Here is a 12,350-nt window from a genome sequence, read left to right as displayed (position 1 = left end):
AGTTAAACGTTTGTTTCAAACGAGAAATTTAGAATGGCTGGACAATTCTCAATTCTGTAATAGCTATAAATTTGCTTGACACTGAAGCAAACTAAAAAATGCTCCAAAGTGATTTTGATTTATCTTTGGTTTACTTATATACACACACTCCAATTACAAGCCATTCACATCTAGCACCTTTCCTCCCCATTAAATATATCACAACATAGATATTTCTTCCTCTTATGTATCTAATTAGATACAGAAGCAGGTGAATTGTTGAGAAGCTTCATCATGAAGTTGAACTGAATATCAGGTGATGTCTTTGGCTGAGGCCAGGTTGCTCCTTCTGGAACCTTAATGCATTTGAAACCTTGGCCTTGATATAACTTGGTGGCCACCGGATTTTTCAAATCACAGTGCAATGCAATTGCGCGGCAACCCCAATTTCTGGCCTGTGATTCTGCCTTTGCTACCAATAGTTTAGCTATTCCTTTTCGCCTAAACTTTTCCCTCACTGCCACATTTGATATGTATGCAATTCCAGTCCTACAAGAAAGGGTTCACCATTAAAATGAAATGTAAACCATGTGTAAAGATTAAAAGTTAGCTATTTTCAAGGGTTGGAGGGTTTAAAAGATTTCATGTATTAAAAAGAAAAGATTCCAGGTGAATAGAAGTCTTAAAAGACAATATTTTTGGCGTTTTTTGTTTGTATACTTTTCATAGTGATCAGTCTGAAGAGATCTAACCTTCAGTTTCAAACAGGCAAAAGTTTACAATATATTATAAGAATTTAATTTTGATACACCGTAAGTATAAAACAGTTTTACATTGACAATGTGAATGGTCATCCAAAAAAACAAATGTGATTGGACTACTGTATAAAACACTTTTAAACGGTCAATATGTCAAAAATAAACTCATAATACAATTGGAAGGTAACTTGTATGATATGTAATACAGGGATATAATACAGTTAATTTTTTAGCATTAGATTTTGGTCTGTAGGTTTTAACATAAAATAACTTTCTATAAAATAAAATTTCTGTTAGGTGCAACAACCAATATGTGCATACATTTTTAAACAAGTTTTCCTTTTTATGAGGAATATAGACAAAAAAACAAAAGAAAAGAACACATAATCTAGAAAGCCAAATTCTTAAGGAAGAAACCAAAGCCAAAAGTTGACAAGAACATAGGCCAGATTTAGCTAAAAAATCTTAAAGACACGCAAATCCTCACTATCCAAATTCCAAAAAAAAAAGCAAGCTTTAACTTACCTTCTCTGTCTCAATGGTCCCTTTCTAGGTAGAAAGTCTGCAACAGTATCTACAGTCAATATACCAGCCACATAACCTTTATTGAGGCTGAATTTGCCATCAAATCCACCAATCTTGAAATCATCACTTCCAAACAAGAAAGTTTGATCGAGTGAGCTGCCGATAACAGCAACCAAACAGGTCCTTTTGCAGCCACTCGGTATGGAGACTCCGGCTAACATAGCAACCAATCTGTCCATCCTCAGAACGAAATCCAATGGGAAAGAATATTCAGGGAAGAAGGAGCTGCAGTGAGTTTCTGCAACTTCCCAACAGTCCTCTAACCTCGCCTCGCGGACTATGATTTCAGGAGACACAGTTGGGAACAAGTCAACCACTTGACTTGCCCTGCATAATCCTACATTCAAACACTAAAGCCTTTATACCACTTAAGAGAAGCTCTCTTTGAATAGGACAACATTCATATTCATTGTAATGAGTTATTATTCGAAACAAAGGAAGGGTAATATTGCTTTACCCCACATATTCATAATTCACTCACTGACTTCCATGAATAAATCAAAGAGGCCAAGAAACCAGTGTGCTTCTGTACTAGATCAAATCAAAACCTAAAGTATGAAACTGGAAAATTGTTGGATAATCTAGTATACTGTGCTACATTGCTAAATGTAGTTTACTAAGGTAGCATATCACGAAGTTTTAAATTTTATGAACTAAATTATGTGCTACTGTTTGCTAAATACCATTCTCACAAACTCAAAATTGGTTCTTTAAAAGATTCATTTGCACAATCATGCTTTCCCATCAACAATCTAGTTAAATTCTGCACCAATCAAATCATCTTTCCCTCATTTGCCCAATTTTGCTGCTATGCTAGTGTTCCTAATAAGCCAAGTTGACCAACCCCATCAGTTTCCAAAAATTGAATGAATTCCAAATAGCCACCCCATTAATTGACCCTCTTCATCTTGTACACAGCTAAAAATGGTTGCTTTAATCACCCCATCAACTTAATTTCTGAAAAAGAAAATAACTTCAACATAAAAAGAAGAAGAACTCAAAGAACATGCATGACCCAGCAATCACTGTAACCAAGTCTTGAAGAAATTAAGCCACAAAGAAAGGGAAGGTACCTGATTGGGAGAGAGAAAGAAGTGAGAATTGATGAGGTGAAGATGAAGAAGAAGACCAAGATGGGATAGTGGTTGGTCTCTTGAGATTAAGATTGAAAGGTGAGATTTTTGAGGTGTTTAGTGTAATAGGAGTTAGAGAGAGTGAGGTTCCAAGAGGAAGAAGAATAGACCGCATTTCGTAGAAGGGTGTTCTTGTATTGGTCTCGGAAGAATCCTAAGATTCTGTTTATGGTTACTGTAAGGAGAGCCATGAGAAGTCATGAACAAGAACAACATCAAAAAAAATAAAAAAAATCATAACTACTAAGCTGCCAAGTTGGACTGCTTAACTTACAAGATTGGTTGTCTCCACTGATTTTCCAAACTTGTGGGGTCCACTCACCTTGCATCTCTATCCATGTCTTCGGATTTTTTTATTATTATTTATGTGTTATTTCATGTTCCTATCAGGCTGTTATTAGATTCAGTGTAAATCTGATTTTATAACTATAGCTTAGTTGAAAAATCTTATCCCCCAAAAAAAAATCAAGATGAAAATTTCATATTAGTTCCAATAATCAGAACTTTTTTCACTTGTAAGAAATTATGAAAGACATTTATGTGAAACTAATAAAACTCATGCAGCGTGCAAATAGAACAACCTTGCAATTCTTACCTGATTTGAATGGTTACCAAGTTACTGCATTGCATGTGCACGTGCATCACGAATTCATATTATAAATTAAGGTCTTGTCATATATTCTAAAGAAGCACTTAGGATCATTATAAAAAAAATATTCACAAAATTATTTATATTAATGCATTAAATACATAAAAAAATTATAAGATTTTATTATTATATTTTTTAAATATATTCTTAAAACAAAAAATAGTTACCTACAAATTATAAGCCGATTGAAAAAAAATAAAATAGAAAGATAATTGTTAATTTAACATTTTTTTTTTGTCTACGATAATTTTCAATCCGATAGGTCAAAGACTAATTTGTTACGAATTTGAATTCCATTTAAGAGTCTGTCACTAATAGATTGCTGTATGCACAATAAAATTCGAACTCCTGACACTTATTTAAACGGACAAATACTACTAAACCAACTCAAGTTGGTTAATTGTTCATTTAACCTACTAACTGGCTTTTGCATTGTAAATATAAACGTGTGCAATTTTAGGGAGAAAATTTAATGTTAGTTATGAAAAAGAAATTCACAATACCGAAAGAAAAATAAAATAAAGGCATTAATTAGACAAATCTTCATCAACAATTAAATCTAATTTCATTTTCACAAATAGCAGAACAAAAAATGGTCTTGAAAGAATAGATTAGAAGTTAGAACCCCCATAATATGAGTGGAAAATTGAAGATTCTAACATGTCTCACTTTGGGCTATAGTAACCAGAAATCAAGGATACATTTCAAACACCTAAAACTGAACAGGGAGATCTTTCAAGAAAGCCAAGGTATGGGGAGAGGTAGACTTTCCAAATAAAGAACACCATCGCGGAAGCTTCGAAAGAACTCGTTCGGTTATTGGCGTTATTCTGTCAACATCAGTCCTGAGTTTCAGCAGAGGACTGTCAGTTTCATGAGTTGTCCGAGTCGAATCCGATCTCCAATAAAGATTCAGATCGAATATTGTTGGTGCATTCTTTCCTCCGGAAAACTGAATAATGTGCCAACCATCCACATTAGTCTTTTTGTCAACTGAAATCAATTCTTCTGAATTCTCTGCATCTGAGGAGTGAAAAACAAACATTACTTCGACTTAAGAGGGTATCATAAAAAGAATTGGAAAACAAATAGAAGTATAAACATATGAACAACTACAAGAGAAAAATAAGTACCTTTTAATTCGAAATCTTCTATTTCGTTGGTGTTGATCGCAAGAACCCACCGGACGGAACCCTTTGTATTAATTGAAACTCGTGACGTTCTTCGATTTCCTTTCGTATCACTTTCGACATTCATTGTAGGAATATCTGATTCATTCCAGCCGCTTGAAGCATCGTTATTGGTCCGACAACCATATTTGACCAAGAAGGTTACAAAATCAACTGTTTGGTCTCTCCCACATGCAAAACCTTCATCAATCTGTTCTGCCTCCTTGTTCAATTTTCCAGGAGTAGTAGAAAATAAAGATACATATGACTCAGGATTCTGGCTTGCATAAGGTTTTCTTCCAGTCGCATCCACAACATGTACAACCTAAAAGTACAGAAACAAGGACTGAATTATACTTGTTTATGATGGCTAATCAACTTAAATTCATCAAATGCAGTTCAATTTTATTTTTAGCATAAATGGAAAAAGTACACAGGAAAGAGTATAGAAGGAGCAAAAGTGCACTCAAATGATTATAAAATAATCCGATATACCCCAAAGATTATTTTCCACAAGTCAAAACTGCTCTTCCATTTCCAGTTTGTATACACAATGGGAGGCAATCTTGAATTGTAAAAACAATCTTGGGAGAGCATATCAGACTATTTTCTAATCTTTTGGGAATACTTTTGTCCCCTCTACACTCTTTCGTGAGTACTTTTGTATATTTACTCTGAAGTGATCGTCAATCCAGAACCAAAAAGAACGGAATAATATACACGCCGATTGAAACTTACATTCACAGCTCTAGCAGTGTCTTCAGAAAATGGTGGAACAACACCTGAGGATACAATTGCAAGTGATAAACCAAACAACACCAAAGTAGCTAAGATGATTGCCCTTTTCGCACCTGCACACCAATTTAACATTAAGATAAACATCAGATGCTTTAGAGCTATATATATATATATATATATATATGATTGGAAGTCTTAAACTATCCTCCTAATTCTAGACTTTATCATTTTGATATACATTCAAATTCTTTCCCATTTAACTATTTAGGTACTAGGAGGATGAATTAGGATTTTTAAGTATACATACATTTTAATCATTAATTTAATTTTGAAAGCTAATGGTTTACTTAGTAAAATCATTGACGATAAAATTTTAGTTAGTTTCAGTAAACATGTGCTGTGATAATTGAATTTCTTTGATAACTCAGCAACATCAAAAGCCAAGCAAAGTTGACATCCGATTATTACTAATAAGTTTTCAATATTACTTCGGATTAGATAGTAAAGAAAACCTGATAGATGGACATATGAAAGGAGATACACCAATGTCAGACACAAGACAACAGCAATGAATGCACCAATCAAAAAATTTCCAAGCCACTCAGGAGTGCCACCAGGATTCCTGCATAGTAATGAAAAGTAGATAAGAACCTGACTACAAAACTAAATCTTTTTATGACAAACTTATAAGCAATAGGCATGGCTCGTATAAAGGTTGTTTCTTGTATCTATCAGTAAACAAAGAATAGAAAGAGGGGGAAAAAACATAACATTTACCTATCAAGGCGAACCATACCCCCAACAACTGTGGCAGCAAGCCGAACAAAAGTTCCAGCAGAAAATAAAATTGGTATGGCCAATCCTATGAGTAAGGTTACCAGCTTGAGTGGTTTCGGTAACCTGGCAGGGGTTAACGTTGCTTCAAAAAATCCATCTGAATATTTCAATCGAAATTTAGCATTAGGAGAGAGGGAGAACAAAAAAGTTGTTCTAACAAGTAGAGAGAAGAGGTTGTGATAGTTACATGCAAACGTCGGAGAGACTAACCAAACAAGAGCCAAGTAGGAAGACCCAATTTTAAAGTAGTTTCCCAAAGTGAGAAGAATAAGCCACACAAAGGATCCGGCTTTATAGAGCCATCTTTCGGCCTCCAACTTGGCGATATCAGCTTGAATAATGGCTGGCAGTTGCCTTCTCTTTGAGTGTACATTTAAAAGATAAATTTTGAGTAGAAGATAACCGAAATGTTGACCAGTAAATGCTCCAAGAAAAGCCGGTGCACCAAATAATCCAATCACCAACCATGGGCTTGAAACATATGGTACAGGTGATGAACATATCAAGGGGAGAATAAACGCAACAAGGAAGACGAAACTTAGGGAAAAAAACATCATCAGGAAAACGCTCAAGCACGACAAGGCCAGTGAAGCCATAGCTGGTTTACCACCCATAACCAACGATGTAGTCCATATTAGAAGTGATTGCATTATCACCGAGTTGTGGAGCATATTTGCAAGCTTTTGACGGTAAACAACCATATATGTCCCCTGAAAAGATCAAAGGCGGCAAAGAAATTTATAATCATCCTCATACAGAAAACAATGCACCACATACATAATAAAGCAGGGAATGGAAATACAGTTGCCATGACTCTGAAAATTTTTTAAAACAAAAAAATAAATAAAACATGGCATTATATAGTACCAAAATGTCAAAATAGATGGCATTGTTGTTGCTCATATCATCCTCTGACTCTGTTGCATTGCCGACTGGAAAGTCGGCAGCTGCACCAATATGAAGCAGGAAAGCAAGCATATTTTCCCCCAGATGTTGAAGAGAACCTTTCTTCAGAAGCTCTAATTTGTCATTCTGCATCAGGGAAAAGATACATGAGACATGCAAACATTTGAAGCCGTTTTTACGCCGGACATCTCCCAATTCTGCCACCACCGCTTTTTATTCATAAATGCTACTCATCAATAAATTGTAGGGTACAGTACATTAATCAAGCCTAAAATATCCATAGTGACAAAATTATATTGAACACACATTCTTCATCTGATCAGTTCTTTGTAATAACTATACCTTCACTTATCAAGTGGTTAATTCTTATTCTTATGTTCTTCTGTAACTAAAACAAGTTAATAATATATATTCTCAATGACTTATTTCAGCACATCAACAACACTATGTATTTCAATGTTTGGCAATAAAGTACTAAAAAGCAGTCGCATTATTTTGAAAAAACTGCAAGAACAGAAGAAGACCTTGGTATGATATACGGCGGTGTTATCTACATATGCAAAATCAAGCCCAGAAAGGCCAGCAACTTCTTTGTATACTTGGAAATCTGTCGCAGATTTTATGGCTCCTGAAGCAAAAAGATCCTGCAGCATTAATGTTAGCTAATATAAGGGATATTTTAAAGACATTAAAAATAAAATCATTGACAAAAAGCAGTACCAAAAAAGAAAAAGGTTAAATAAAGGAATCTACAAACCTGTGCAATAGTCTGGCCAGATGGGTACTTCGCTGCCAAAGCAAAGTTCTCAATAGCCCATGGATTGGGACCAGCCTACTAAATGCAAAGGCAATAATAAGAATGTAGACCCATAAATTTATTATCAGTATTCACAGACAAATTCCAGGAAGAATCAGATATGGATGTCAAAATAGCTAAATCACCATGCTACTTTCGAAAATTGATTTAACTACTTTTTATTTAATGGGAAATTCAGTTTTCAAACTTGAGGCATGAACATTTGTAGGTTATAAAAAAGGCTTGGAGTGAAAATATTAATTTCACAATGATTCAAAAGACACAACTATGACACCATTACTGTGTACATTCTATATGTTTCAATTAGCAAAGAAGAGAGGCAACTTGCAAATAGTGGAACCAAAAGAAATAGCACTATGAGTATCAATAACCAGACCTGAAAAATACTGGACTTCCCTCCAATGCCCATGGCCTCCAGATCAATTGCCATACGAACAGTACTACTCCAAGGATGCTGCATCAACAAATTTATTTACTTTTCCAGCAAGGATTATTTTATAATAAATTAAAAATTCAGGTAACAATTTAAGAATACGTTGAAAGTAGAATTCCAAACCTGGGTTATGAAGCTGTGAGCACCATCGAGACCCTCCTCCTCGCCAGTATTGAATAAAAATATAACACCTCTCTTCAATCCATGAGCCCACTGAGAAATTCCACGAGCAAGTTCCAGCATGACACCGACACATGAACTACAATCTCCAGCCCCTTCCCTGTAAAATCAATGCTATATATTTAGTGGCAAATGATAAGATTGGAAAAAATCATTAACTATCTCATATGTCATATACTCAAAGCTGACCCTTCACAGGTTTTTGTAGAATTTCAGAAACAAAGCTCCAAGTAAAACAATGAATGGCAGTTGAATAATATTCTAATAAAGTGATCTTCCTATAAAAGTACTAGTATTTCATCATTAATCTTCTAATTGTCCTACTCCTGTACATTAGTTTCAAATCATTATGATAGCAGGAAGTGATATATTAATGTTTCACAGTTATAGATCAAAGAACTACATTTTCCACTGTTTAAAGTGATTAATGTGTTAACAATTCAGCAAAACACAAACATATTTGTATAACATCAAATCTTTCTCCTTGCATATAGGGGATCCAACAATATTACCCTCCCCCGGTTCATAACATATTCGTCAGTAAATTGCAGTTCCAAACATGAGTACATCCCAAAACTGTTAGCATTATATTGGAAATTTTATAAATAAACATTGTTATAAAAAGAAGTATGGGAGTAGATAGATGAAGAAAACATACGTTGAAAAAACAGTATCAATATGAGAAGAGACCAGAATAGAATGCTCTCTTGCTTCAGATACATATTTTGGCAAGATTCTTACTACGACATGACTCAGATCTGAATAAACAAGTGTTTTCCCCATAAATAAGCCACTGACCAGGCGATTTGCACCAGACTTCGCATGAAAAAGATCCACTTCGACATCCACCTCCCAGTGAGCTGTTTTCTTGATGGTTTGAGATGCTGTCAAAACATACTGCAAGATGAAGCATGTTAAATGAATTGCACAATTAACAGAGAATGGACTATCAAGACCACACTGAATTTAAATAGATTGTTCTTTTCCTATTCACATTATGATCCCGCAAATTATTTTCTTACTCGCAATACAGTACCAGTAAGTTCTTTCACTGACTTCAACAGCAATACTAAAAAAGGAAACACCAACAAAGTCAAGGATCCAACCTGCAGGGCGCTATGTAGAGCATCAGAACCAACAGGATGAGGGCCGAACTCAGTCAAGGCCTTGACATGCTTGAATGCCTCAATCTCTGAGAAACCTCTTTTGCCAGCCTGTTCTGAGGTAAGAGGCATAGGCATGTTCTGAAACTGGTAATTATAAATGGATGAACAGCTATAAGTGATTATCAATAACAAAGCCAGCCACACATATGAAGACCTCCTTGGATTCCCGAGCCGAACATTTGTGCGGATTTCAACACCATCACTAGGCTTTTCACTTGCTTCACCACTGCTTGACCCTTTAGATGCAGCTGAAGCTGTTTCGCGCCTCTGCCGCATTTCGAGCGAATCTAGTGACAATTAGCTGCTCAAGTTCGTGCAAGACATGTACAAAAATGATCAGTGCAATGCTACAATATAAAATCTACCAACATAGAAAACTATAATGGCATATAACCAATACCAGCAATTCATTGATCAATTAATAGTTCTCAATTGGGGTTCACAAATTGAGCAAAACCACAAGAAAAAACAAGTCTTTTAAACAACCGATAATGTAACATCGTTCTATAGGAATAGGACTATAAAATTGAACAAACTAAAAACAAGTGAATAATTCTGAACCCCGGACAACATAAACTGATAAATAGAAGGGAAAAAACTACTAACTTGATCCCATTCATATATTTATCTCCAAATCCAAATCAGACCGATTATTAGAGAGCGAATTAGGCAATTAAAGTCAACGGAATAAACATAATTGATATCGTTATGGAAGTGCAATGAAACAACGAAAGAGAAGAAGATGAGAAGAGAACCTGTGTGAGAATTGAATGATGATACGGTTAAGAGAAAGAAGAACGGAGTGGGAGTGGGAGTGGGAGTGGGATTGAGACTTGAGAGTGAGTTATGTAGCGATGAATTGGAGATGGTGGTTTGACCCAAACTGAAGTGCTGTGTGTTTTTGGGTTCTATATATTTAACTCAAAGATATTCTCTATCTTTTTTCTTTTTATCTTTTTTCAAATTTCGTTTGAGAAAGATTTATCTATCTATTCTATTCTTTGTTTTGGCATTAATTTGTGCTTTTACGTATTATTATTATTATTAATATTATCAATTTAAAAATAGAGAAAAACGAGAGGACATGTGGGATTTATTGTTTTTAGCTGATATTTTTAGTTGTTAGTTTAATTTTTTTAGTTTAATAATTTAATAATATATTTTTAATTTAAATTTTTAAATATTATTAACTAATTACTAATTAAAAATAATAAATATTATCTGTTTTCTAATATTTCCGTTAAAAATATTGTATATGCACGTCTGATTACTATATATTATCACTTAAACGAAAGTAACTATTTTTTAAATTTATCAAAATCGTTTATTTTTTAGGTTAAAAAATATTTTTTTTAAATAAAATAAAATACTATAAAATATTTGAATATATTTATAGAATTTTTTATTGGAATTAGAAAAGGTAGACTTGACAAATATATAAGAAATTTTTATTTTTTTTATTTTTATATTAGGTTGACAATGATTTTTTTTAATATTATCAACTAAAGAAGTGTTAATTTCAAATATGGTATTATTTATGGTACAAAAATTAAACTCTCTAATTTTTAAGGGATAAAATTGAATATTTTTATTTTTATTTCATAAAGATTAAAAAGTTTGAAGTACAAAAATTATATCGTTTAATTTTAATTCCTCTCACAATTTTAAAAAACATGAAAAATTATAATATTGAGAGTATATTACTTATCTCACTTCTAACAAAAATTAGTTGTAATTTTTTATACAGAAGTAAAATTATTTTTATTATTTTTATAAAATAATATTAATATTAATATTCATATTATCAATATTAATATTAATTAAATTTTACAAACAATGCAAAGTAGATTTCTGGAGTCTCTTGTTATGTTGTTATTTAAAAAAAATTAGATTTAAATCATAATTACATAATGATATTTGCATTAATTTTTTTATTTATTCCTATCAATTGATAATTTGCAATTTTTCTTTTTTGGTAATAATCTCGACAAAGTTATTCATGAAATTAAAAATTAATATAAACTTAATAAAAACCCAAAAACTTATACGCGAAAATTTTCATACATATATATAAACAACAACAACAAAGCCTTGTCCCACTAGGTAAAGACGTATAGTTGGTTACATGAATCAAACGACGCCATTGAGTTGTCATGTATTATGTTTACAGAGAGACTGTTTATATGTAGATCTCGTTTGACCACTTTATGGATGGTCTTCTTAGGTCTTTCTCTACCTTTCATCCCTTATCAATCTTCCATCTCATCCACCCTCTTAACTGGGTGTTCTGTCGATCTTCTTTTTATATGTCCAAACCACCTTGAGACGCGATTCTACTATCTTTTTTACAATGGGTGCTACTCCAACTTTCTTCCTTATATTCTCGTTCCTTATTTTCTCCAATTGTGTATGACCACTCATCCATCTCAACATCTTCATATCTGCCACACTTAGCTTATGTTTGTGCTCCTCTTTGGCCGCCCGACACTCCGTACCATAAAGCATAGCCAGTCTTATAGCAGTGCAATAGAATTTACCTTTAAGTTTTAAAGGCACTTTTTTTGTCGCATATAAAACCAGATGCACTCCGCATTGGATCCTATGATTTACATCATGTTCAATCTCTCAATTATCTTGTATAATACACCCAAGATACTTAAAACTTTTAACTTTTCGTAGAATGTTTTCTCCAATCTTTACCTCTATATTAGAATTTTTTTCTTCTCAAAATGAACTTACATTCCATATATTCCGGCTTGCTACTTCTTATACGTAGACTATTCACTTCTAGAGCTTCTCTCCATAAGTCCAACTTCTTATTTAGGTCTTTCCTTAACTCTCCCATAAGGATGATATTATCGGCAAAAAGCATGCACCATGGCACAGGCTCTTGCATGTGCTTTGTGAGTACTTCTAAGACTAATGTGAAAAGGTATGGATTTAAGGATGATCCCTGGTATAATCCTATACCAATAGGAAATTCCTCTCTCACACCACCTT

At 33.6% G+C, this 12,350-nt stretch overlaps 2 protein-coding genes across 3 annotated transcripts; both read right to left on the bottom strand.

Annotated features, from left to right (window-relative positions):
* Positions 1-70: 70 nt before the first annotated feature.
* On the bottom strand, positions 71-2,800 carry LOC112712600 (GCN5-related N-acetyltransferase 4, chloroplastic). Its single transcript, XM_025765530.2, has 3 exons — positions 2,396-2,800; positions 1,263-1,659; positions 71-528 (listed from the first exon to the last, which is right to left on the bottom strand). Exons 1-3 carry the CDS (start codon positions 2,568-2,570, stop codon positions 231-233), a joined length of 870 nt encoding a protein of 289 aa, XP_025621315.1. The 5' UTR covers positions 2,571-2,800; the 3' UTR covers positions 71-230.
* Positions 2,801-3,646: 846 nt separating this feature from the next.
* On the bottom strand, positions 3,647-10,341 carry LOC112712597 (uncharacterized). 2 transcript variants are annotated; one of them, XM_025765527.2, is made up of 14 exons: positions 10,106-10,341; positions 9,291-9,651; positions 8,983-9,081; positions 8,128-8,284; positions 7,948-8,025; positions 7,512-7,586; positions 7,279-7,398; positions 6,716-6,880; positions 6,036-6,558; positions 5,789-5,945; positions 5,524-5,633; positions 5,012-5,124; positions 4,238-4,598; positions 3,647-4,127 (listed from the first exon to the last, which is right to left on the bottom strand). In XM_025765527.2, the coding sequence occupies exons 3-14, from the start codon at positions 9,027-9,029 to the stop codon at positions 3,817-3,819; spliced, it is 2,217 nt and encodes a 738-aa protein (XP_025621312.1). In that variant the 5' UTR covers positions 9,030-9,081; positions 9,291-9,651; positions 10,106-10,341; the 3' UTR covers positions 3,647-3,816. The 2 variants fall into 2 exon arrangements, with proteins under 2 accessions (XP_025621312.1, XP_025621311.1); XM_025765526.3 differs by having other exon boundaries at positions 8,843-9,081; positions 10,106-10,301.
* Between the last annotated feature and the right edge of the window lie 2,009 nt (positions 10,342-12,350).

This window comes from Arachis hypogaea, chromosome 9 (genome assembly GCF_003086295.3).
Source record: "Arachis hypogaea cultivar Tifrunner chromosome 9, arahy.Tifrunner.gnm2.J5K5, whole genome shotgun sequence".
NCBI lineage: Eukaryota > Viridiplantae > Streptophyta > Magnoliopsida > Fabales > Fabaceae > Arachis > Arachis hypogaea.
The sequence above is the reverse complement of the archived record's forward strand: the minus strand, read 5'-3'. Positions and strand labels throughout refer to the sequence as shown.